Here is a 27723-nt window from a genome sequence, read left to right on the forward strand (position 1 = left end):
GTTTTGGGTACTGGTTAGGAGGGAATGCTCATCTGGTTTGGATTCTTTTAATTCCTCTTACTAGAGGCTTCTAGGAGAATGCCTTTCTAAAAAGTCAACTAGGAAGAACTTGTTTTCAACTAGTCAACTAGGAACCAAACTCAAACTCCACAGCAGGGCCATTATGTATGGAGATGATAAAATCCGTAAATTGCAGCAGATAGATCAGCAATTTAAAGTTATGCAAGAGAACCCTACAGAGAATGATTCTAGCTTATTGCATGACAGAGAAATGCCAGGAAATTCAGAAGACAGTGGTTACAAATTACTAACCAGGGAAGATGGGATTGATATCCCACTGAGGGTAGGTCTACTAGGTCTAAACATCTCTTCAAAAGTTCAGGTTCAACTGATGGTTAGGTACTGAAGTGCGGCAGGCTTATGAAAGGTGATAAGTAAAGGTCCAAATACAACTGCTGGATCACTTTGAAACCAAGATCGAAGGAAGACCTTACCAAAGGTTGTACAATACCCAAGTATGGTGTGCCACAGATGAAGATATCCACAGTTCCTTGAGCTTGGGTGTTTCGTGAAGGTAGCAACAATCCAGGAAGCTGTAGGAGTAACCTGCAGTCTCCCGGCAAGAGAGTAAAATGGCTGCAACAGGTCTACACTTCCATTGTTTAACAAAAATAAAAGGTCTCTTGATGTCTTACATAGAAAAACAAAACAAAAAGTAGGAAAGCAATGGTGTGAGAAAAATGGGGAAGAAGATAGGGATGGGAAAGGATAGTGGATTCAAGCCTACATTCTCACAGCTGCAGAGTTGTAAACAATTCTTTTTTCTTTTCACTAAACTGTAAGGTGGGGGTTTGACTCTTAAGGTCTTGATTACATATAGCTACTGCTGATAACCAGGAAAGTAAAAAATAATAAATAAATAAAAGAAGGTAATACTTTTACAAGACAATATTGGGACTTGTAAAAGAGTAAACCGACATCTTTGCTATTAAGCAAAATAGGAGTACTAAAGAGAGAATAGAAGTGAATGTAACAAAAATTGAAATTTTCATTAACATAGAAATAGATACCTAGTGAAAAGCAACAACTATTCAGGCTTTTCCCAATTAAATGGGGTCATATGGAAAAAATGATTAGAAGAGATTAAAAAACTTAGAAATGGGAAATGAAACTAAAAGATGGATAGCAAGAGGAAAGAGGGTAGTCCAAGAAATCAGAAAAACCTCAACAACATGGGGCCAACATTGTGAGCCTTACCCTCCAGTAGGCTCATTTAGAAGTCATGCTTGGTACAAGATACAAGCTCGGCATTTCATTCTTCACAACCTCAGCTAGGATCCATCTACTCTGCCCCTAGCTCTTTAGAATCTAACTAAGAAGGATACTTTATAAACCTTGGCAGCATCTGGCTTCTAAGGCAAGCTGGCATTGAGCCAGCACAACTTGTTCATGTACAATAAGTTGTGAACAGTGTGGATTGAGCTGCCACAACTGTTCACGCCTGTGAGCAGTGTTCAATGAATGGTAATATAAACAGCAGCTTGTCTTTCTTCATGTATCAACGTACTTCAACAAGACTGGCTTACTTCCTAGAGAATCAATGGAGCAAATTATTTAATGTTTGTTGTAGGTTACCTGTTCTTTTTGAAGCGACTCATAATGATCCCTCTACATACTGAAACTTTGTGTTGCAGACTTGGTTATCTCATAGCAGAAGGACCCATGCCCGAGTTATTCCATTTAATGTTACATACTGGTTTGATGAACTATTGCCTGACATTGAGCAGTCACTGCCTTGAGTTTCATAAATACCAGAATTTTTTGAGTGGAAATGTTATCTATGAAATGCAGAAAGCCTGGTAACAATTTTCTGGTTTGGTGTAGTTCTGGTTGGTTATCAAACTTGCCTTGGATCCTTAGTATTGTTTTAACCTCTGCAGTCAATCAAAATCTGGGCCTTCATTCTGATGTACCTTCAGCGTTAGTGTAAATGTCACCTGTTTGTGGATTTTGTATTGCTACCTTTCAGTAAAGAATTGTTTAAGTTGCACCTCAATGCAAGGACTTCAATACTGGGTTTTGAACATTGGTGCAACACTTAAAAGTGTAAATGAAAAATTAGCTAAGCTGTTGTTGCTTCCGCATATCCTAAGCTATCCATTTTCCTCCAGTGGTGAGAGTTCCAAGGAATTGAGTTCTTTGTGGACATTACCAAATGTAGAATCAAAGGCTGTACAGAAGAAGACAACAGAGCCAGAGCCAGGATCTAATGGACTATAATTGAATCACTCATGTTCAAGCCAACCCAATCAGACTTGCTGGTCTTCTAAAAGGGCCAAAACAAGCTAACATGTAGTTCATTTTAACACTGTCAAGACATTGTTTTGTAGCTTACCTTAGGAGTTCTGTAAGCTAGGGGATAGTAGGCATTCTTAGTGGGGGACTTTCTAATACAGTAATGCCTGTTTGAGGTCTCTCCATTGATTTCACAGGATGCATAAGGCCTTGGAAACATGGCTATTGGCCTTGCCAGGTACCTATGCATTTGGCACAAGTCTAGTTGTGGATTATGCTAAGAAGTTCTAGAGAGGACGTTATTTCCTTCAAATTTTAATGCACAATGGAGAAAAAGAGCCCAACAATGATTATCTTTTTTTTTTTTTTTTTTTTTTTTGGGTTAAGAGCCCATAATGTTTCCGTTTTGTTTTGTTGTCATTTCATGGAAACAAATGATTTATTGTCTTCTTAATTTTTACATTTGTACCCTTAGCCGTATCATACGGTTTGTTTTATCAAACTTATATAAAAAACTTTCTAAACTATTTTGTCTTGCCTGGATAATCAAGATTTTTTTTTTGATAGAAAAATAATAAAAATACCAATGGTTGTGATTAGTCACCCTTCACTAATTTGGTAATTTCCATCAAACCCAGGTCTAATACCCACAATGATAGCATCAAAGGCAGCCCATTGATTGCATTCACTTCATCTGATACTAATGGAGAAATTTTAATATTATTGTTGATACATGGACAATATTACTAATAATTTGTGAGAAAATTTTCCTTTTCATTTTTATGTCATATGATTCACATATCATATTTAATAAAAGTTTAAATTTCAGAAGTTTGGTCGGTTTTTTTTTTTTTCCAGCCAAAACGTGAAGAATATATTTATATGACTAGTGAAAAAGTTAATACAGGAACTACTCATAAGGTTTCATCCTACCAGATTCATATTATATATATTATTTTGAAAGCCTAGTTTCATTTTGTGTTACAGTTTGATAAATAATAGGTACTAGCTTTTCAGAACAGTTGAAACACCTCTCCCTTTTCTCTCCAAAATTCTTGCAATTTGTATAATAATTTAGTGAATTGTTTTTAGTGCAAATTATATATATAGACCCCCTGTGTTTGTAATCAATTACATCTACTACCTCTAAAAAAAATCCATTACAAATGTGCCCCTATTGGAAGATGACCATATTGTTGAAGTTAATGAGTCCTTAACAAAAGTGGAAGTATCTATGATACCAGAAACATGTCAAGCCATGCAACATCAATAGTGGTAGCACATGGAACATAGCTCTAGAAAGACAAGTTGAGTGGGGCTTTAAGGCAACTAGCACCTTGCTATGGTCAAGACGATTTGGACCCCTAAACTAGAGCGAACCGCTCGAGCTAGACCAAGGGCCTGAACCCGATGCGAATAAAGCTCACTGACAAGTCTTAGTAGTGGCACTTCTCAGAGCATATGACAGCTGAGAAGTCAGGAATCACATGTTTCGATGACACATAGCTGTCGCCTTATGACTTTTCAGTTGAAATAGCGCTGGCAGGGGTTTCAACATCCTCACCCAAACATCAAAACTTAGCATTTAGTTCAGCATTGAATGCACTAAGTCTCATTAAATGCCCATGGACAGACTGGAAGTTTCTCATTCATTCCAAGACTGCCTCGAGTACTACATACTTGCATTTTGTCCCCTCAACTGAGAAACAATGTCACATCGGGATCAACTCAACGTTGATCCCTTGATCCGCCTGTGAGATCACCAGCTGTCATGAGAAACATGCTTATCGACCAGCGGTGTCAGTCACATCCCGAAGCCATCTCAACCGCCCGTCCAAATCATCCTAATCAAAGTGCTAACTCGAACCTATCACCATTTTAGCTATGGATCCGATGCATAAATAGCGGAGGGGCATACAGGTAAAGACCAAGTGAGCTTGAGTTCTCCAGCCATTACTCTCCTGCATTTATTCTTGAGGAACATTCTCTCCTTCATTCTCCTTGAGCAATAACTCCTCAAGGGAGAATCTTCGGCTTTCCTACAAAAACTGACTTAATCATTGGAGGTGGCTTCCCGTCCTCAAAGGCGGCCCACTTTCACTTTTATTTTGGTCTCAAGAACCAGGATCGGACTAGGAGCAAACCAAAAGAGTTGAGAATATATTTTTTACCCTAACACACCTAACCAGGAATCTCTGATCCATATGGACCTAGATCTAACCAGAGCAGATTGTATACATACCCTAAGAACTACAACGTGTCTAGAATTGTATTAATAATGGAGGGGGGGGACAAGGAGGTTGTTGTCTACATGCAAGACTCTACAAGACCTGAGGAAGAAAGAGAAAATCAAGATCCAAATTGAGGAGGGGGTGATTCGTCGATGGCTGACCTGGATAATCACATGGATGTTGATCAGTTGGTCCTAAGACTAGAGAAGGGGAAACCACCAAATGAAGATTTGATGAGAAAATTACAGTCCCAAGACAACTAGGTATACAAGGATCCCTCTCATTCCCATGGGGATGATGAAGTTATTATGGAGGAATACCAACCTTGGAAGCAAAGCTTTTGCTTCCACTCTAAAATTTTATAGGAAGGAGTACAATCCTGATGGTGTTATTATTGTGAAAACACACATTAGCAGCAGTAGGGCTGAAGAAGTAATTAAGAAAATGAGAGGCGTGGTTAGCTTCATGAATGAGGCAGTGGGCATGTTAGGGGAAATATGGTTTATCCTATTTAACTCTCTTATTAAAATTTCCCTTGTTCAAGTTCAAAGTCAATATTTATTAATGGAGAATGATGACCAAGTTGTCAAGACTAAGTGGAAGATGGTGGCAATGTATGCTAATCTATCTGATGGTTTGAGACAAATAGGGTGGGACGAGCTCCATGCCAATCTAATTTGCACAGACCAACCATGTATGGTGATTGGTGATCTTAATGATGTCCTAAGCCAATCAGAAACCAAAAATGGAGCGTTGGTTCTTGGAGAACCTAGACTCGTAATCTGATGGATATGGGAGTGTCCGGACCCAAATTCACTTGGCGCAGTCCAAAATGGAGGGAACTTAGACGTACCTATAGAAGACTAGATCGTGGGCTCTATACGGCAACTTGGCATCTGTTATTTCCTAATCTCGTGATTAAGGTCCTGGCTAGAATTAAATCGGATCATCACCCCCTTCGGTAGATTTTGGCCAGTACAATAGGTCCTCCCCGCCAACGACCATTCCTTTGGAGGCTATGTGGTTTACACATGATCAATTTGAAGATGTTGTTGCATAAGAATGGAAGCATAAAGTAGATCTTTCAACTGCCCTGCCACATATGCAAGATAGATTGAAAGATTGGAATAAAAATACTTCTGGGAGATTGGAGAATGAAAGAAGGCTGCTTTATGCGAGATTGGGAGGGATATAGAAGAAATTAGTAGATGGATCCCATAACCCTTTTCTAATCAGACTTGAAAAGTCTTTGAGACTAGAACTGGAGAAGGCATTAAGCAAGGAGGAAATTTTATGGGTCCAAAAATCTCCCAAAAATTGGATTCTTCATGGAGATAGAAACACAAGATATTTTCATATCTTTACTAAATCTCGCAAGAGAAGGAATATGATGGAAGCTTTGAAGGTTGAACGGAACATGTGGGTGCAAGATGAGGTTTCTCTTAATGCACACGTTGTTAACTTTTACAAAAATCTGTTTAATGGGGATAACTACGACCTAATACCACTCAACTCGAGTCATGGTTACCCCTCTCTTGATGAAGATTGGCTTGTTGCTTGATGCAGAAGTGACATAAGAGGAAGTTTATAAAGTTGTGAAACATCTTGGACCATGGAATGCCCTTGGACTAGATGGATTTCAAGTTGCTTTCTACCGAAAAACAAGGGCCACAACTAGAAAGCTGGCATATCATACTATTTGTGAAGCTGTTGCAAGAAGCATGGATGGTAAGCTAAATGAAACCCTCCTTGCTTTGATTCCTAAAATAGAAAACCCTAAAAAAATCTCTTAGTTTTGTCTAATTTCCTTGTGATATAATGTGAGTTTCAAAGTGATCAGTAAGGTGATAATGAATTGATTGAAGGAATTTGAGCCTACCCTAATTGCTCGCAACCTAGCTAGTTTTGTCTCTGGATGTCACATCCAGGACAACATCATAGTTGCTCAGGATCTGTTTCATACCATGAGAAGGAGGGATTGCAAGACCAATATACAACTATAAAGATTGACTAGGAAAAGACATGATAAAATCCAGTGGGATTTCATTGCCAAATCTCTCTTAGGTGTTCCTCTTAACCTTATACAGGTGTCATGATGTGTGTCACCACTTTCATGTAGGAATTATGTGGCCCAACACATGTTATTATTTTACTTGCACATTCACATTGGACATTTGTAAGGTAATTTTAATCATATGTGACATTTATTGTTTATGATGACTTATGTGATTATTTGGTCCATTGGATTGTTTGGAATCATTTTATGGATGATCATCTAGTTTAACCACATTGTAGTCCTTGATTTGACCGCACCCATCATAATGTATTATTGTTTAAATATACATTGTTGGACTATGATGGGTTTGAGGGGTGCAAGTTAAAATTGCTTAGACTATGGAAGATATGAGGACTAGTCTCTCTATGGTTAGTACACTTTAAATCTATGGAGTCCATCCATGTAAAGATTATGTATACATTGAGTGTTGATCTTAGTGACTAGTGCTCCATTGCCAGTGACTTGACAATTACGAAAGTGTACGCGTACCTACAGACTGCATTTTGAAAGAATTTATTAATAAAATGGTTTTGCAAATTTGTGTTTATTTATTAGTAAAAACTTATATATTTTCTTCTCTATTTTTTGCAAAACCAATTTGTTTTGTTTTATTAATGGCAGTTCTGTAATTTTGTTCCCTAATTCTTTTGGGGGCTTTTTAGTAATTGTCAAGGTAAGCTTTAAGGGCATTCTAGATATGAGCATTAGTGGGCTAGCATCTCACTTAGGGTGGACTTTATGGCTGTCATTTCCACCCTAGAGATATATATATATATATATATCTCAAGGTCACACAGGCAAAGGGATTAGAATTTTTTCAGAAGCTCAAATACCAAGTGATGGTATACATGTCCAGCTGGGGTGAGCACCTTGCTTGTGAGATCCTTGGCTTCGTATGTGTTTCTTATTGTGGTGTTAATCTTCAAGTCTCATTCTTCACTTTTGCTATAGTGGTGCTAGATCTTCTTTTTCTTTTTATATCATCTCTACAAGTTTGGAATTTATCTTCGAAGAGGTATGTTAATTCTATCATGAGTTTGTCAAATAGTAATTTCTTATTTTGTAGATTAATTCTTCTTGATTCTCTCTTTTAACTAGTTTATCTAATATTGCAAACTTAATGTTTTGTGGAATGCAGAGTTGATTGAATATTTCCAACCTTCAAGGGGGATTCGGCAGGGAGATCATCTCTCACCCTACCTTTTCGTTCTTTGTGTGAAAAGACTCACACATATTATTCAAGATGCAGTATCTACAAGGAAGTTGAAGCCAATGCAATTCCATAAGGGAGGAGTAGGGGTTTTGCATTTGATGTTTGCTGATGATGTTGTGCTTTTTGCGAGGCATCCAAAAACCTAATGTCAATATTATGGAGTGTTTAAACAATTTTTGTAATGCCTTTGGTAGCAAACTTAGTATGGAGAAGACTCAAATTGTTTTCTCTAAAAAGACGAATAAGCAGAAGACAAGGGAAATAATTCAATTGAGTTGATTTTCTACTACTGATGATATTGACCAATATTTGGGAGTTCCTTTATAGACTGAGAAAAATTGTAAAGCCAACTATAGGTACATTGTCAATAAAGTTTAGGATAGGCCCTTTATGCAACCGGTAAGGGTTGAACCCACAATCTCTCCATTGATAAGTCAGGTTCCTAACCATCCTACTAACCCTCCATTGGCCTTCGCTTGGAAAGTTAATTCTCCGTCTCTAGCTTGATGAATTATTTTAGCTAAATTTGTGATCCAAAGATCCCTTATTATACTATGCAGTCCAATGTGTTCCTATGGATATTTTAAAGGAAATAGAGAAGGCTACCTGATCCTTTGTTTGGGAAGACAAAGAGCGCAAAAGGAAAGAACTTACCTAGTTAGCTGGGGAAGTTTATATATGTACCTTGTTTGGGGTTTAGAAACCTTTCATTGATGAATAGGGCATTTATTATAAAGCTTGCATGGGGTTACTTGCATCAGAATGCCATGTGGGCAGAATTACTAAGCGATAAAAGGGCATTGTGAACCGGTCGGAGGAAATGGGAGAACCATTCTATTATGGAAGGACAACTGACTAGAAAAGGATGATGTCACTCTGGAAAAATCTGAAGGAAGTTGATTCCTCGGAATAGAAGGAAGCCAACGATCATAAGCAAAGTGTATGAATTGACAAAGGTTCTTAAGGTGCGGAAGTACTTGTTTAAGTTCATGCAGACTCCAGATCCATATTTTTTTAAGGGTTGAAGGGTCAAACAGTGAGGAGACGAGCCCAAGAATGTTTGGTTGAGAGATCAGTCTCCCAGCCTGTTTGAGAAGAAGAAGTGGTATTATGGGTATGATCAGAGAGTTTTCATTTCAAAATGTAGAAGAAGTGGTATTCAGTTTCGAATATATGGAAGGTGGAATGTGTTAGAAATTATTGTTAGAATATTGGGAGATTGTACTTAACTTTCGTCTTGAATAGAAGCTGATTTTTTATAATATATCATTCACCGACCTTCTTGATCCCTGTAACAAAAATTATTAGAAAAACCAGGTTGGGCTAAGTCGTGTCAAATGACATTGTCCTTAAGACCATAAATGCCCCCGTATGATGCAATCGAGAAAAATGTAAATTGGCCTCTAAGATAAAACAACCCATGACTCCCCTTATAATTGTGCACTCAACTATTAGACATGTTCCAATGCTAAAGGGTTATACTTAATTAGCTTATAATAAAATACTATTTATAATAGTAATAGTTCCCAAACCCAAAACTCAACATAGAACAACAATATAAATGTAACCTATTTGTGTCACGAAATGAAGAAAATTTTCTCAAGAGACCATATTTTGATCTCTTCATTCACCATAAGTAGGAGCTAAGGAGCCTTCTATTTACAGTTGGAGAATGAAGAAGCAGAATATATAAATACAAGAGTTAAAATATTAATTGAAGAATATTGAACTCAAAGAACTCAACTACTAAATGAAAATACAGAACTTAAACTTGATTAAATAAATAAAACATATTTGAATCCTACTGTCTTTTAATTTTCAATTAAAACTAACAGAATGTCAAAGAGAGACAGTAGATAGGGATGGACAAGAGAACTGCTTCCACTAGAATGGTCCTCGCCGCATAGCTCAAGCTGGATGGTTTCCATGATTTTAATTTGCAGAAAAAATATAAAGAAGGTCTTCCAGAGTAGCTCTTCAAAATATAAAGACATCATCTACAAAGAAAAAGGTAAGTGATCTTAAGGGCTAAACTGGCTACTTTTGTACCATACAAAGAATTTAGAGCCCTGTATTCCACTGGGAAAGAACTTCCATGATCCATTGAGTTTAATATAAAAAGAAGTAGAACTTTATTTGTTAGTTAGACATCGCATTTTCAATTTAACTAAGTTTATGTTAAACTTACTAGATCAAGGCCAACTCGATTTGATCTGACACAATAAAAGATGATCAGAGTTGAGATTGGGCTTGACTTTCGGGTTCGAGTTTAGGTCGAAATAAGATTTTTAGACCCTGAATTACGTTCAAGGTTGACAAGGTTTAATTAGAAATATTCAGACTGAATTTGGATTCTAAAAACTTGGTCCACCACAACTAGTTGCAACCTGTTAACAATGGAGAAATTTCACCCAAAAAAAGGGGCATATTTTTCCTATGTCATTGTTGTTTCAAAAATTTTTATAACAACATTGAAACAGGGGTTTCTACCCAAAAAAAAAAAAAAAAAAAAAGAAAAGGAAATTCAGGCTACCTCTGAATTATTAGGAGTTAATGTCACCCTTCGAATTATCCAATTTATCAATTAGACTCCTTATAGGGGGGAAAAGATATTATTAGAAAATCAAAGTTAAGTGTTGAGTTGTAAGCAAGTTAAAACTAAAAAATAATAATAATAATAATAATAATAATAATAATAATAATAATAACAACAATAATAATAATAATTATAATAATAACCTTAAATGAAAAACCCCAAGCTCTCGTCTTTGTCTTCCTTTCTAATCGTATACAACTACTCCTCTTCTTACATTCTTACGTCTTCATGATTTCTATTCTTGTGAGAATATCCTCTCCCCCCTCAATATCCCCTCCCCCCTCCTTTGCCATAAACTTCCCTTAGAATATGGCGGGTAATATTGAAAATAGATACTAAGGCTATTGGTGTTAGTAACAAAGAGCCAGAGGTAGCATTAATATTAGGGAAAAATTCTTAGATGGTTAGATTTTAAAAGATTTACTCAATAAGATATTCAAGATGAATTATATTTAAAAAAATAATTATCAAATCACAATTTTTGTGATAATTTTTCTTGCCTAACTAATATTTTATTATGAACTACCCAAATTACCCTAAGTCTTTCACTACAAACGACAAAACTGACGAATGATAGGAGGACTACAACTATAAAAGATAGACTGTTGTCGGCCCTAGAATTGCCAAGAGATTGAAGAAACTGGTAAGCACTTCTAACAAGTTTTTATATAAAAGACTATTAGTTGGATAGAAAAAATTATATGAAATATTTGATAATTATAAATTATCAGAAAAAATATCATGAGATAAAAAATTGATGATTTAAATTTAACGGCCAAACATTGAGTTGTTGACCAGTGGTCCGTGGTATTTGTGGATGAGCTCCCTTGGATCGGAAGCTCATGGCTGATAATCCACCCTCCTCTTGCTCAAATTCTCCGGCGGCAAAATTGGCAGCAATGTCGATCCGCCTCTGAGAGTCTATGTCGTAGTTTGAGCGAGAACAACAACCATAGGCAAAATAAAAGGGCGGAAGTAAATCAAAATGAACAAGGAAAAACCCTAGTTTTCAGAAAGACAGTTATAAAAAAATTGTAGTTAAATTAAGGTTGGTGGTACTGTTGATGGAGAGATAGAAGACATTAGAAATCATTGCAAAACAAACGGATGTGTGAATGATTCATGCGAATTTAAAGATTTTTCTTTATAGATGTTTTGATCTTGTTTTTGTCATTTGAATCAAAGATCTCTTCTGTTTTTTTTTTCGCCAGTTCGTTGCCATTGAGAGTAAACCAAAATAAACAAGGAAAAACCCTAGTGTTATGTTTTTTCTCCAATTCGTTGCGATTGAGAGTTCAAAAATTGAAGGAAGAGGTGAACGGAGCGAAAGGGAGACGGAAGACGACGAAGGAGGAAAGGGATGCAAAACCTGAGAAGTTCTCGCCGGAAGATATTGCTGGTTAGCAGCTGCCGGCAGAGATTCCAATTCAGCTACCTACAGGGGCTGAGTTTGTAGATTAGTAAATTATAAAACTTTTAAAATGCCAAAAAAAAAGTCATATATTTTTTTAGTGTCTTAGGTTCATTCGGACTAGCTTGCGCACACCTCCAATTACATCCTTAGTGGGTGCTTTGTCGTCCACTAGGGTCAAACCCATTACCTCTCCTGAGAAGTATGGATCTTACCACTCTATCAACTCGTATTGACCAAAAAGGGTTCAACAGGAAGACTTCCCAAGAGGAACCTGAATTGTTAAATATTTTTTTTGGATTTGAGGTTCATCTGGACAGCTTATGCACACCTGAATCGTTAAATATTTGTATATAATATCTTTGAATTTTTTATCTGAACCGTTAAATATCAAATTGATGACGTTGTTGAATCTCGACGGTCGGCTGTTGGCAGCAGCTGTTGCTCCAAATAAAAATTCCAGAACGAACCTACACTATACAAAATACTTTATAAATGTATAATGCAGCAAGTCAGCAACGGCAACACTGAGGTGTGAGTGTCAGATTGAGAATTGCCACCTGCGTACCACTGCGCCATGTAGGGTTGGGAACGCCTCCTCTTACGCACGCAGTTCGAATCATAACGGGCATTTTCGCTTAGTCATCGTAGACACCTTTCCCCCACGCACGGACCAACACAGAGCTCCCTCTGCGAAAACCTCTCTCCGCAGTCCGCACCCAAATTTTCTTCGCTCCAACGGGTGGGTTTTACCTTCTCTGTCGGAATGTCAATGGTTTTTTTTTTTTTTTTTTAATTTGAATATTATTTAGTTTTTATTCTTGCTCTGATTCAAGTGTTAATGGTTTCTTCATTGCGAATTTCGTTCTTCAACTTCATTTCTTATCCTGGTACTTCACAGGGATTACAGATGACGATCACATTGCCTGGCCTGCAGCCATCGAAAACCAGAGCAGCTATACCTCGTGAGTTTTATCCAACATCTCACTGCTTCCATCGACATTCGCTTCCATTTTCAGTCTATAGTACGAGGAATCAATCTAATTGGCGTCGGAGCTTCTGCATCAGAGCGATAGATGCTGCTCAACCCTATGACCTTGAGACCCATATACATCAACGCTTTGAGCAAAGCATGAAACTGAGGATTGCCATTATCGGTTTCGGCAATTTCGGCCAGTTCCTTGCCAAAACGTTAGTTCGGCAAGGACATACTGTGTTAGCGCACTCCCGATCCAACTATTCTGATATTGCTGCCAAGTTAGAGGTCTCCTTCTACTCTGATCCCCACGACCTTTGCGAAGAACACCCCGAAGTCATTCTCCTCTGTACTTCCATAATGTCCACGGAATCTGTTCTCAAGTCATTGCCCTTGCAGCGGTTGAAACGAAGTACCCTTTTTGTCGATGTGCTTTCCGTGAAAGAGAGGGTTAGGAAGTTGTTCCTCCAAATTCTACCGCATGAATTTGACATACTTTGTACCCATCCTATGTTTGGGCCTGAGAGTGGGAGAAATGGCTGGGCAGGTCTAACTTTTGTGTATGACAAAGTGCGCATTGGGAATGAGGAATCGAGGGTTAATCGGTGCGATAATTTTCTCAATATTTTTGCACAAGAGGGCTGTCACATGGTGGAGATGTCTTGTGCAGATCACGATAAGTATGCAGCAGGTACCCAGTTCATCACCCACTTTATAGGAAGGACTTTGGGAAAGGTTAACTTGGAATCGACACCCATTAACACTAAAGGTTATGAGACACTCCTGAATTTGAGGGACAATACTTGTGGGGATAGCTTTGAACTTTTCTATGGCTTGTTTATATACAACAAGAATGCTCTAGAGGAACTTGAGAGGTTGGACAATGCTTTTGAATCAGTAAAGAAGCAGCTTTTCAGCCATCTGCATGACTTACTTAGAAAGCAGTTGTTTGAAAATACTCAAGACTTATTGGAAGCGCCACAAAATAATAATGGTGCTGTAGACGAATCACCACAGAGATAAGGAGCTAAAAACTACAAGTATGAAGTTCTTTACCTTTAGTTTTGTCACTCCTCGCACAGTTGTCAATTTGTGTCCATGGGGTTATGCTACTCTTTTATGTTCACTTGTGAACCAATGGTAGTTTTGCTCTGTGGAAAATAGTCTAATGGAAGAGCCAACCAATTGCTATTTTCAATTTGTCATTGATGCAGCTGTATATTCCAAGCGCGGTATTGAATAAAATTGTCGCCTGAATTATTTTTTTCCTGCCTCTCCTGCTAATTATTTAGTTTGATTGTGTTCTTATGTGAGTAAGTAAACATTTTGGCTATGAGCTCAAAGGCCCAGATTTAGAGTTTGAGGGCAGCCAGCTCTAATCTTATACTTTCTAGGAGTTTGGATGGTCTGACTATGTTCTGCCCCTTTGCTGTCCAGTGGATGGCATTTGTTTCCTTTCAAGCATATAGATTCTTAACATTAATCTAGTATGGGAATTGAGGGGTATAGTGGATTACATCGGATATGCTTAGCTGAAAGTCAATGTTGGCCTTTTTGGCTACTTTCTCTAATTCTGGTGTTTTAGTTGGCTGGAACAAAGCTCTGAAGCAAATGACAGTATGGAATTGGTATGGTTGTTGTGATTTGCAAGTAATGTTGATCAATTGAATGACTAAGCTTAATGTATTTCCTTTCAAAGAATGATTGTTTCATTTGTTTAACAAAAGAGCTGCAATAAAGAGTCAGTATAGAAGATGAACAACAACTGCCATAGGCTAATTAATGCAAGCTCAATCTTGAACTGGAGAAACCAGTGGGAGATCGATTACAATCAGCATCAATATACTGATGAAGACAAAATATAATAAGAAGAACATGGAAGGAGAGGAAGAAGGGGATGTTGAAGAAGGAAAGATAGAAGAAAGGGGGTAGGGGATGGGCTATCTCAGCCCTAGGTTTCTCACCAAAGCTATATCAGCTTTTGAACATGTATTTTACTCCATAACCGAGGTTACTAGGCCACAGATCAACTTGTCCAAAAGTCTTCCTTTCTATTGCGATGTATGGGCCTATTTATAGCTTGGCTAAAGCTTTACAAGAATAAAAACTTCGTAGATTGGAAATAGAAACTAATATCTTAGTAACTAGTGACAATATAATCTTATGAAAATAGAAACTAATTCAAATTAGAAACTAATATGCTTTATATTTCAGCCACATGTATATAATATCTGAAATATGAAAACTAAACTAAGGTCCTAAATCTCCCAAGAATAAAATCTTCCTGTTAGGCCACAAAATCCTCTACGAATATTCTCAATATGCCAAATAATGGGCCGTGACACTACTCAAGTGAACAGTATTTTGGCCTTCCTTCTTCATGTTTTGTCTCATTGTAGCAAACCCGGTTGACTAGTCAAAATTATGGAGCAAGGGGACCTTCTTGTTGGACCAGCTGGCTGGTTTGAGGTGGCCTCCAATGCTGGTTTGAATTGGTCCTAGTTGGTTCATTTCTTGCCTGTTCCAATCTATCCAAGTTCTACATCAGCTCTGCCCTCCTGAGGGAAAATTCATCCTTGAATTTTGAAAATGGAGGGAGTGATCTAACATGTTTCTCTTTATTTCTAAGTGGTGGAGGACCTTTGCTCTCCTCTTTTGCTGGCATCTCCTCAAGAATGGGCTTTAAGAGTTTTTGGCGTTTCACTTGGGCAGCTTTTAGCTTTGGTTTCATGGCCAGTATGTTGAGGGGGTTAAGTACTAATGGTTTTCCATTAGAATCAAAGAAACATTGGCTTTACCAAGATGTTGATTTTGTAGATCCATGGCCTTCCTAACAACACATTAGTCAGAACCATGCCATGGGTATCAATCACATCACACCATACATCTGCATAGTTGGAAAGCTGTAGTGGGACAGAACACCCTTGGTTGACCTTTAAAGTGCTGTCATTAAGTAGAGACACTTTGTGAGGCTGTTGATGTACTTCAAGCTTGAGGTTTCCATCAATGACAAATGCTTGAGAGACTACTATATCCATACAACTCCCAATATCTACCATCACTTGAGCTTTCGACTTCTCACTGTTCATCAATGTATTGAAGAAGATGGTATGTCTCTTTCAATCCTCTCCTTCAGATTCAGTAAAAAGAATCCTTGGGACAATGTGTACGTCTGCAATAAACCCTTAATGGTAATTACAGAGATGGCTGAATATCCTGGTTCAAACTTGAATCTGAGGATTGATCTAATGGTAACATCTAAGTAACGAATGCACTTCGTGGTAATGGTTGAACTCCCAAAACTTGATGTTGGATGAAGAATTACCAAGGGAAAAATAAAACAGAACCAACGGTGATTTTGGTTATTGGCATAATAGGATGGATGAAGAAAAAGAAGAATCAATGAAGGGTGAAGAAGAATAGATGTAAGAGAAGTTAGTGATGCAGTAGCCTTAGCCTGGATGGAGCAATATGAATTACCTTGGAAACCCAGTCTAGGGGCTGGTCCTAAACTGGTTTTCTGGTCTGGCAAGGGTTGATGAGCAATATTTTGTTCTCTTAATAGTGTCCCATTCTTGAATATGGGTTATTGTGGTAGTTTGCTATTTGAAGTCATTTATGTTCTAGTCTAGTTTTCTAGTCTGGCAAGGGCTGGTGAGCAATTATTTTTTTTGGATGACTAAATAATTAAATAAACAAGGCGAAACACCAAAATACAAGAGGATCCAAACAGGGAAGGATCAGAGAGAAGGATGGAATCGGGAGTTGAGACCCCAGGCAACAACAATGAGCCCGTTCCTTAGGGAGTCAACAACCGGGGGATGGGAAATAGCTATAAGTCTAGAAGATACATCAAAGTGGATAGCATTCCAAATCGAGTCCAGAGACCGAGAATTGGAAGTCCGGCGCCTGAGATTATGCTCCCACCATAGATGGTGGATCATGGCACCAAAGACAATCCTATCAATCCGGTCACAAATTGGGGTATCAGGAAAATAACTTAATACCCAAGACCAGTCACGATCAAACCGAAAGGAGCGGCAAAAGCGAGGCCAAATGGAGGCTGGGACTTTTCTCTAGAGAGAACTAGAGAAAGGGCAAGAAAGGAACAAGTGTGCAATGTCCTCAGTATCATTCCAACAAAGGATACAATTGGGGTTCATAGGGATTTGGCGGGTGATAAGGAAAGCTTGGGTTGGGAGAGTAAGATTAAGGGCTCTCCAAAGGGTGAGGGAGTAGCGGGGGATGTGACCTTTGAACCAAACCAGGGGGGCCAAGGGAGGGAGGGGGAGCGAAACAGTTTCAAGCCAGAAGATGTGGTGAAGGATTTGATGGTGGAAGGGAGCCAAACAATGAGGTCATGGGGGGAGGGAGTTCCAAACTTGTGTCAGACTATGGTGGGGAAGAGGGACCCAGGATCCATTGGAAATGAAAATCGAGAGGGGTGGATTTGGGAATGTAGGTTTCATAGACAATGCGGGGGGGGGGGGGTCCCATCAGATGCCATAGATCTAGCCAGAAGGAAGTAGAGGAACTAGAGGAGATGTGGGTGATGATGGCAGTGAGGGCTCGGGGTCTGAGGAGGAGAAGTTTCCTCCAGATCCAGGAGGAGTTAGAAGGGATAGGAACTGTCTAGAGAGAATCAGATTTAAGAAGGTAAGAATGGACCCAGTTAACCCAAATGAAATCTTGTTTGGAAACAATTTTCTAAATGAGCTTGAGCAAAGTAGCAGAGTTGACCTCATGGATCCGGGTGATTCCTAGGACCCCTCAGTTTTGGGCAGACAAATGTTAGACCAACTAATGGGGTGAAGGAATCAAGAGGATTCCTGGCCCTTCCAAAGAAAGGCATAGGAGAGAGACTCCATTACCGACGAGATAGACTTGGGATTAGGGAAGATGCCACACCAATAAAGGTAGGAAGATTGGAGGACAGACCTAATGAGCTCCACCCTACCAGCAAAGGAGATAAGATGGCTTTTCCAAAGCTGAAGACACTTACGGATGTGATAAAGCATAGGGGAGCAATGATGGCGGAAAAGTCTGCTGGTATAAGAGGAAGACCAAGGTAAACCACAGGGAAAGATCCAACCTTAAACCCAGAGAGGTTTAGGAGATTTAAGCGCAGCGGATCAAACACCCCAAAAAGGAAGAGGGTGGATTTGTCAATGTTTACCTTGAGGCCCAAGATGGACTCAAAGAAGGAAAGGGCAGAGATGATTGAGGAGATGGAGCTATGATCAGCTTCGGAGAAGATCATAAGATCGTCAGCAAAGGCGAGATGGGTGAGATTGAGGGTTTTGTATTTAGGAATGGGATGAACCCAGAAGCTGGTCCATTTTGGATTGAAGAAGACAAGAAAGGACCTTCAGCGCTAGAGAGAAGAGGAAAGGGGAGAGGGGGCAACCTTGACGAATACTGACACGGGAGGGAAAGAAACCAGTCGGGGAACCGTTGGTGATATGGAGAAGGAAGGAGTGGAGATACAAATTTCGATTCAATAAATGAAGGAAGGCAAGAACCTTATAGCAGAAAGAACATCACTAATAAAATCTCAACGGATAGAGTCGAAAGCTTTGTGGATTTCAACTTTGAGGAGAGTAGTAGGGGAGTGGGAAGACCTCTCAAACCCCTTGACAATCTCTGCACAAAGAAGAACGCAATACTTCGACCCGAGATGAAAGCAAATTGATTTGCATTAACTAAATTAGGCATAACCTTTCTTAGCCTATTCTCAAGGATTTTGGAGATGAACTTATAGAGGAGGTTACAGAGGGAAATGTGATGGAAATCAGAAAGGGAGGAGGTGCCTGTCTTTTTAGGAATTAGACAGAGGAAAGTTTGGTTAATGGAGGGTTGCTGAGAAGGATTGAGGAAAAAGCTACGAATAACACGAACTAGGTCATCCTTAATAAGATCCCAGACACTAGAGAAAAAGCCCATACTAAATCTGTCCAGGCTAGGAGCACGATTGGATTTATGCGAGCGAATGGCCAAAATGATCTCATCAGAAGAAGGGATGGCATAGAGAGGGGAAGGAGAATGGGGGTCAATGAATTTGTTTATGAGATTAGCAGGAAGAGGGGGCCGAATCGGGAGGAAAGGAGGGGAAAGCAGATTTGAGAAGTAAGAAACAACTTCAGCTTTGATTCCGGAATTATCAGAGATCCAAGTGCCATTACTAGAGAGGAGAATAGGAATGGAGTTATGATTGTGGCGAGCTTCAAGGGACTGGTGAAAGAAAGTGGCATTGGAGATCAATGAGGCTAGAGTCATCAAGACAAGAATTGAAATCCTCAACCACAACGGGATTGGGGGGCGACCACCAACTCTCTCATGGGAATAGTGGACGATATTAAAATCCCCCCCCCCCAATACCCCAGGGATGGCCCACACAAGTGGAAGAGATAGAACGAAGGAAGTCCCACAGAGGGGCACGCCCAGAAGCCCTATTAAAACCCATAGACAATGGTGAGAAAGAAATTAGTAGAGGCATTGGAAGGGGAGACCAAGAGATGCATGAATTGGGGGGAGGAATCAATGAGAGAGACATTGAAAGAAGAAGGAAATCAAGGGTCTGAAGAAGAAGGAATCAAGGGTTTGAAGAAGGAGTCAAGGGTCTGAGATTTTAATAGTGTCCAATTCTTGAATATGGGTTATTGTGGTAGTTTCTGTTTTAGTCTAGATTCTATTTTATGCAAGGCTTATGGCTTAGTTATTGTTGTAACCGTAAGAAGTACTTAGGTGTGAGATTTGATTATTGAAGTTCAATAGAAAATAACTGCGTAGCTATGCGAAAGTGATTTTCCTCCTTCCCCTTCTCCTTTTCATTCTTGTTCTCAGATCAAAAGAGAGTAAAAGACGGGGGAGATTTCAGAGGAGTGATACAAGAAAGTGCCACTCAACCTGCTGCTATCATACCAACCTGGTAACAATTAATAACGCAATATTTACCCTGCCCCCGCCCCAAAAAAAAAAGAAAAAAGAAAAAAATAACAACTCAATAAAATCAATTCATCAAATTTGAAGATTATTTAGGGATAAAATAAGAGGCTCCTAATTCAAATAGTCTTAATCGGAACTGGGGCTAATTAAAAATAAAACAAAAAATTACATGATAAACCCAACTAATTAAAACCTTAATACATATATAAACTAGATATTTACTGAACCTTAAAATCCAAATTGACCAGTTTCATCTTCAGTTGGTTCTCCCAATGAGGAAACATTTTTTGCTGTTATCATTCATGTAATAGGGTGTTAGTCCTAGGTTATATGTAACTCAGCTTTAGTTGGATCTCTATTTCTTTTTTTTTTTACCTTTGACCCTACCAGGGATGTAGTTGTGATTTATCGAATATTGCAAGTAAGGGGAGCGGGCACACTCTTGCCCACGATGTTTAAAAATCTCTCTCATCATCCTGTTGTTGCCTTCTTTCTTCATCATCTTCTTTTACTCCTTCAATATTAATTCTTTATTCCCTGTTGATCCTCTCTGTAGCGTTTGGTGATGTTTCTATGCTAGGAGTACAGTTCTTTGCAAAAACCATTTTTGATGTTTTCATGCTTATAGAATGCTTCAGAACATATTGAGCCTTTGATAAACATGTTTCTAAAATGATTTAGAAAAATTTCCAAAACACAGTCATTTTTTATAAATATATTTTAAGAAATCTTTTATTGGCACAATTCCACTTTTAGCAAGTATTGGTAATTACAAACATGACTTTATCATCTAAAGTATGACCACATACTTGTCATTTCCATACAGATAAAGTACTTCTAAAATTACCTAGATGCTTAATGCACATAAAAATAATATATAATCCAAATTGTTACACAGTCACAAAATGACCGAGGATTGCATTTCCATCAATATTGTACAAATACCTTTTTTATCATTAAAAACACATCCTGATCAAAAGTCGGTCTCTGCCATTCTTCAAAACCTAACTTTATAAGACCGTCAGGACTTCTTTTGATAGCTGCAAGTTCCTCTCCTTTTATCTCTCCACACTCTACTGTCTAGAACCCAACCTGCAGAAACCGTAGCAAGAGCTCTCCCCACCCACCCACCCAAACTCTTCCCCACCCCAAATAAAAAAGAAATAGAAAACAAAACAAAAAAGTGTGTGTATATATATATATATGCACATACGCATAAATATGTAAATTAATATTGGTTTGAGTCTTGAGATCAAGGCCTATTCACAAGAAAGGTCCACTAAATCCTTATAATCAACCACTAAAATTTGAAACCAATCTGATTCATCACTGGATAGTATGAGATCAGCTAGAAGTATATCATTCCAACTCTTCAACCTCAAGGAAATAATTTGAGGTCTTCAACACTGAGGGTTTATAACCACATTACCGCTGGAGATAAACGAAATTCACCCAATAAAATAACATAAGCATTTAAACCATATACTTGTGAAAAAACCAATCTCATTGAAACCACCTAACTATCAAGAACTAGTGGTAGCATTATCTGCACATTCTAGTGAAGAACTTATTCATTTGTTGGTCAAGGTCCAATTAAATCTGATTTTTGGAAACAGAATTCAGAATTTCGATGCCTTTCTCTTGATTTTCTACAATCTGTATGAGTAGAACCAATTTAGATGGGACAAAGCCTCTTGTTGTTGTTGTTGTGTTAGTAGGACCAAGTATGTTGACTAGCTAGTTTTGATTTAGAAGGTTATCTGACAAAGGGATAGAGGGAAATATATATACCAATACTCATTGAAATGTCAATTTGGAATAAGATGGATGACAGCAGGGCTGGGCAGCTTTAGTTTTGTGTAAGGTTCAATGCAAGCATTCAGGTTTATTGAACATGAGAAAGAAGAAAGTAGGTGTTCATCCATCATCTCTGGTCTGGACTTGTGCACTGGGATCACCAATAACCAGACCATGTCGATGGAATCTTTTATCAGTTATCATGTGCCTTTACTCTTCCATAGAATATGTATTGGCTGTTCAGCCTCATCCTTGTTTGCATACCAACTTCATTCTGAGGAGTACCACAAACTCACATTCTTAAGGCATTTTTTCTGCTTATCTACTTTAACATCTACATTTTGAACAATCTTTCTAGCCTTTTTTCGTAACACTTGTATGGTTTGCTATGAATAGGGTAGCAAAGAAATGTCTTTGTCAGCCCTGTCCTCAGAACTTCCCCAAATTATTGTCTGTTCTTTGATATAGCACTTGCAAGTTTCTACCAATCTGAAATATTTTGTTGTGGTTTCCTTCCCAAACCTGAGGCCATATGAGGTCTTGCTTGTGTCATCTCAACATATAACCATTCTGGATGTAGACTGCTGAATGTATTGCTTCCTGAATATCTCTCCCCCACCAGTCAATGTAGTTTGGGACACTCCTATAATGTCTTGTTCTTTCTCTCTTTAACACCATTTTGCAGTGGTGTTCTAGCAGCTGAAGTTATCTTCTAATCCCATTCACATAACAATACTCCTTGAGATTAGCCTAGGAATACTTGCCTCCTTTATTTGACCTCAGACACTTAAGTTCAGAAAATATCACTTTAGGCATAGAAGCTGGACCATAAAATTCCTGGCGACATATACTGAATCAGTTACTTCAATAGCGGGACATGCTAATTTGTCTTTGGTCTCCATATAGATCTTGAGGCTTGAAACTGACCAAGTTAATGGTATCCTAATAGAAAATAGTAAACGAGTCCACTCAAATATGGACAAATTATTACATCTATCTGAAATAACAAATATTCCTTACTATTCTATCCCTATTCCACAACTCCCTCTAACCCTTGCCTATGCTGGATGAAAACATTCTGCCAAATCATAGTTTATGCATTCCTAATAAAGATTAGTTAAAAACCAGGATGTAACCCAATCTCCTTTTATCTATTCTTAATTTAGGGGAAGGAAAAATCCTTAGTTCCGTTAGAGATAATTTTGTCTCTTAAGGAAAATACTTATGTATCATATAATTTTTTGTTCTTCTATAATTGAAAAAGGTAGACCTATGACGGTTCCTCATTTAGAACCCAAATCATCCTTCGTAGTTCTTTCTAAACCACACAGCACACATTTTTTTCTCCCTTAGTTTCAAGATAAGGAGAAAAGCTCTAAATGTAACCGTTAGAAAGAAAAAAGGTAGTTCATTATCATTTCCAAAATCCAGTTACCAAATAGCTGGATAGGAAAAGAAAAAGAAACATGACTGGTAAGGGAACCAAAAGATGGAAATTGATAAAAATAGAAGATAAAAAAGAAGGCAATATATATTAATCCTTGAAGGGCCAAGTGTAGATGTTGACACCAGAAGAGGGAAGGGATTGCGTCTTGATGCTCTTTGGCTTCTTCTTCTTCTTCTTCTTTCTTTAAAGACTTCAACAGCATTATTGAAGCAACCTAGGCTTTACTGCATAGGGGTCCCTCACCTTTTTTTGGCTCCAAACTTTAGAGCAGTTCTGGGTTTGTTTGCTCAGACAACATAAAGCTAATATTTCTAAACGTGGCCATTAGCTTCAATGGGGGCAAATCAAGTTTGAAACTTTTATTTTAAGATCTCTTTCATTCAAATACTTGTAAAATTGGTTTCCATAAAATTGTTTTGCTGAATAGCAGAAGGAAATAGAACCAGGAGCAAACCTTGAGGTTACATGCTTTTGGAGAGAATGTGGTTGACAGTAAGCCGATGATCTGCACCATGATTTTCCACTGATTAGTAGGGGATCTTTAGGAAATAATGAGATATCTATTTCAGTAAAGATAATATGCAACCCATGAAAGTGCTTGTTACTTGAATTTTGAAAATGTGGCACCTTCAGTGAACTGCATAATGCAACAGCTTTATCTTCAATTGAAGCCTTAGGCAAAACAACGGATTAGCTAGTGGGGAGAGCGATCTGCATGAGACATGAGGTGAAGCAGTTAGCAAATCCTTAGGACGAAGGTGCAATGGGCATATTTATAGGAAAGAACTTGTTGAGTCAGGGATTTTGAACTCAGATACAGTTTCTCCATTGATGTTCTGAATACTTACAGCAAAGACGATTATTACTAGGTTTTATATTTGATTAGTCTGCTATATATTCACAGCAGGGTTGTCAAAACGTCCACCTAGGTGCCTAGGCCCATTTTCAGGTAAGGCAACCTGGTGTCACCTTGACAACCATGATTCACTGGGTGAAAAGATGTGCGACGAAAATGGAAAAGAAAACAAGAAGGAAAAGTTAGAAAGACATCATTATCCGAGTATTAAGAAAATTAAAAAGCAAGAATGACCATTTTACTTGCAAATGTCTTTCAAACAGTTCTTCAACATGAGGAATTTTGGAGTTTTAGGTGACTATGGCATCATCTTTAGTTGGTTGCCTCTACTGTGCTCTACCTTTTTCTTTCCAAAATAATGCATTTAGTCTCCCGTTTCTGTAAACTTCCTTTGTTTACCTTTTTGTTGCTTGGGTAGCTGGGTTGGTTTATGCTTCATCCTGATATATGATGTAGAAGGAGAAGAATAATTCAACTAGTACTTTTTTTAGGATACCTGAATAGGTTCTGGGATTTTTATGATGTGTTTGTGTTGCATCTGTTCATCTAGGGGCTTGGTATGATCCCCACCAGTGCAAACATATGATTGGGTTTTCCAATCTTTTGAATTGATTTTTGTTTGCATCTCTTTGCTTGTGTAGTCTGCGGAATCTAGAGAAGTGATATGCAATCCAATATTCTATAGTAATTGATAAAGTTAAGCTCCTTGAATGGTTCCACATCCATAGGAGTTCATCTCTGTTAAAAGAATCCTATTAGTTCCCTAGTAAAGACACTATGGCTTTGTGGCTGTAATCTTGCTGTGAAATACATAGGGAGCATAATTTTGTTTCTTCCTTTACCTTGTACCCAAGCATAATGGTTGGGGTATTATTTTTATGCAACTGAACCATATGGTTTGGGGACTTCAATCTTCATGCTGCATATAATATACTTTCTTATGCAGAAGACATTTGTCAAATAAATCAACTATGGCTTTAGCCAGGATTCCCTCCTGTAGGATTGCTATCTGTAGCTATTCTTTAGGTAAATACTCCTTAAGAGTCCTCTCTTTGTCATTCAACCCTTCCTTTTTTTTGAGGTAGTGCTATTTTTGACAACAGAGAAGCCTGATTGGTCCTATGTTTTCTTGAATTCTGTTATTTTTTCCTTTATCTAGTTAACAACTTCGAAACCTAATAATAGGTCGGGTATTGGAGAAGTAAGTGGAAGTGTAGATGGTAGATCTTTTCCCCCCGAATAAGTTAGCTTCGTATTTAGAGAGAGGAAAGGTACAAAATAGGCAGCCCCCTAGAAGCGTCAGACGTGAGGGGAGAGGACTCCAAACCAAGAAGGGCATTCCCTTCAAACCAGTGTCCCTAACAGCTACGAGCACCTAGTTACACACTGTAAAACATGTATGATTTCGTATCCTTTTGAATCATTTCTATAAGCTCCATATGAAAGTCCTCTAGAGTCCACACCATCTCCCTATTTCTTATTTCAGCAGCTGCCATGTAGTGTGCTGGTTGGTTCAGTTCTCTCCACACATACCTAAACTCACTCTCATACATCATATTGGCTTTATGATTGATTTGCCACTCTTTCCCTTGCATTCTCCAAGGGCCTTTCTATTTTCCTATTGAGTATGCTGGCAGCCAGCTGGAAGTCAGATCTGATGGGACAACCCCCATAAATCCTCTTTCAATACAAAGCCGATGCTCTTTAAGAATCGCCATTAATTCCATAACATTTCAGGCAATGTGCATTCTCCACTTCTCTGCAACATACTCTGAATTTGCATTCCTCTCTCCTATAATGTTTAAGGCTCTACATTTGATCATGACATCTTCAATAATTGCTACCACCACTTGATCCTTATTTTTAGTTCTCTTTGAAAAAATTCGGAAAAAAATATATTAAGTCAACACAACCCCATGGAGATTGAAGACTTGAGTCCAGACCCTGTGACTTTGTGGGTGGAATAAAGCCAGACGCCAGGACCAGCCAACCCCACTGAGATGAAAGACTCTGTGAGGTAAGGTGAATAAATATAAAAATACCTAGACCAGGCAGCTCCTCTTATGTGGAAGCCCTGTGAGGTAAGTTAAAGCAATATGAAGATACCAAGAACAGGCAGCCCTACTGAGATGCAAGATCCTGTGAGGTAAAGTAAAGAAAGATACCCACACTAAGCAACCGCACTGAGATGGAAGACTTGTGAGGTATAGAATTTATACCAAGACTAGGCAACCCCATTTTGACTGAAGACCTTGTAAGATAAAGTAAAGCTAGATAACAAGACCAGGCAGCCCCACTGAGATGGAAGGCTAGTTAAATAAAGTAAGATACCAAGAACATACAACCACTCCGAGATGGAAGGCCCTATGGGTCATAGCGAAGTAAGGCACTGCGTATAGGTAACCCTGGTGAGGTTAGGAAAAGTACAGTAATGTAACCAAAAGAGATGAATGATACAAGGTCAATAGATGAGAGTTTTAGTTGCTACAGGAAACAGTAGATTGATAGACATAGGGAGTCTAGAAAGAAGAAAAATCAACCAGTGAGAGTTCCATTGTCTGCAAGTCATTGGCTCTAAACTATTGTTGGGTCCCCTATGTATAAAAAAAATTTGGGTCCCAAACCAACACCCTTTGAGAGGTGTTAAGTTTTTTTTTTTTTTTTTTTTTTTGGTTGGTTGATAGAGAACGATGATTTTCAGATTGTGAGAGGGTTTCTTTTCTCTCTATCTAGAGTAATCCATCCTCATTTTTCTTATAAATCTATCTACTGCAACTCTATATAGTGAAGATAACTTACTAGAAAAAGTTTCACCTGTCACAAGCGAGTCAAGATTCAGCACAGATTAGGAATCCTAACTTAAATAACTAAGGGGAAAAGAGTTGTGCTCGAACATTACAGAGCCAGTCTTTTTGTTGGTGTATCCCATGTAATTCTACAAACAGATTGAGCTCCATTTCTTTGTTGAGTAGGTCTAAATATAATCTCAAATTCAGATGGAACTCTGATGACATCAAGATGGATAAAAGGAACTGGGGCTGCAGGTTCTACAACAAAGAGTGGAGAAGGAAAACAACGATAAAAGTCAAGAGAAACAAGACATTGCAGTGCTCAAAGAAACTAATCCATTATTAGTGTGTGAATTTATTTCTTTTGTTGAAACAAAGAATTTTCTTGCAACTCTATCTGGACTTCTTTTTTTTTTTTTTCAGATCTGAGCAAACCCTAGTTGCTATTTCCAGTGATTTGCAGTTTGAAACCGAGATGAAAAGTCATCTATTAAATGCTTATTTATTTCCAGTGTTTGCAATTTCTCTGGTGATAATTACTAGCGGTTTTGGTTTGTCCTTTAAACTAGGTGACCTTCCTCTTGATGAACAAGCTATGGTGTCTCCTGGACTGGAGTTGGCTAATATAACCTCAAGTCCTTGATGGAAATATAGAATGTCAGATAGATGCAGATGAATAGTTTTAGTGAACCTTCTTTTGTAGACTTCAATGTTTATAAATTGTCATGTAAGTTTCAATCAAGGTTCGAAATTTCAGTCATGTTGGTACTATCCTAGATGATTGATATTCCGAAAATTTTGAACTTTTTATTTTATTTTATTTTGACCCTTCATCTCAATGGGTTGTTGGTATCATTTTAGCTTGGTTTTCAGTATCTAGCCTAATTTGCGGCCGTAAATACACTGTGAGTGTTATTTTTGCCAAAAAACCTAACCTAAAGTGATGTTCTTGATTAGCACACGTTTGGGTATAACTGGAAGCCTGGAACGTGAATTTCAACCAATGTAAATACGGATATGATGCAAAAGAATACTAAGATCTTTATTAAAATGCAACAAAAAAATACAATAACTAAAATATTTAGTTATTTACAAGTAGTTAAGTACAAGA

General features: G+C 38.2%; 1 protein-coding gene across 2 annotated transcripts; it reads left to right on the forward strand.

The window, feature by feature from the left end:
* Positions 1-12327: 12327 nt before the first annotated feature.
* Positions 12328-27464, forward strand: LOC149024483 (arogenate dehydrogenase 2, chloroplastic-like). Of its 2 annotated transcripts, XM_089144711.1 has the most exons (3): positions 12328-12544; positions 12704-13818; positions 27182-27464. In XM_089144711.1, the coding sequence occupies exon 2, from the start codon at positions 12713-12715 to the stop codon at positions 13799-13801; it is 1089 nt and encodes a 362-aa protein (XP_089000837.1). In that variant the 5' UTR covers positions 12328-12544; positions 12704-12712; the 3' UTR covers positions 13802-13818; positions 27182-27464. The 2 variants fall into 2 exon arrangements, with proteins under 2 accessions (XP_089000837.1, XP_089000836.1); XM_089144710.1 differs by lacking the exon at positions 27182-27464 and having other exon boundaries at positions 12704-16899.
* Positions 27465-27723: the final 259 nt, after the last annotated feature.

This window comes from Hakea prostrata, chromosome 2 (genome assembly GCF_041222555.1).
Source record: "Hakea prostrata isolate BN-2017 chromosome 2, UWA_Hpros_2, whole genome shotgun sequence".
In the NCBI taxonomy this organism is placed as follows: Eukaryota; Viridiplantae; Streptophyta; class Magnoliopsida; order Proteales; family Proteaceae; genus Hakea; species Hakea prostrata.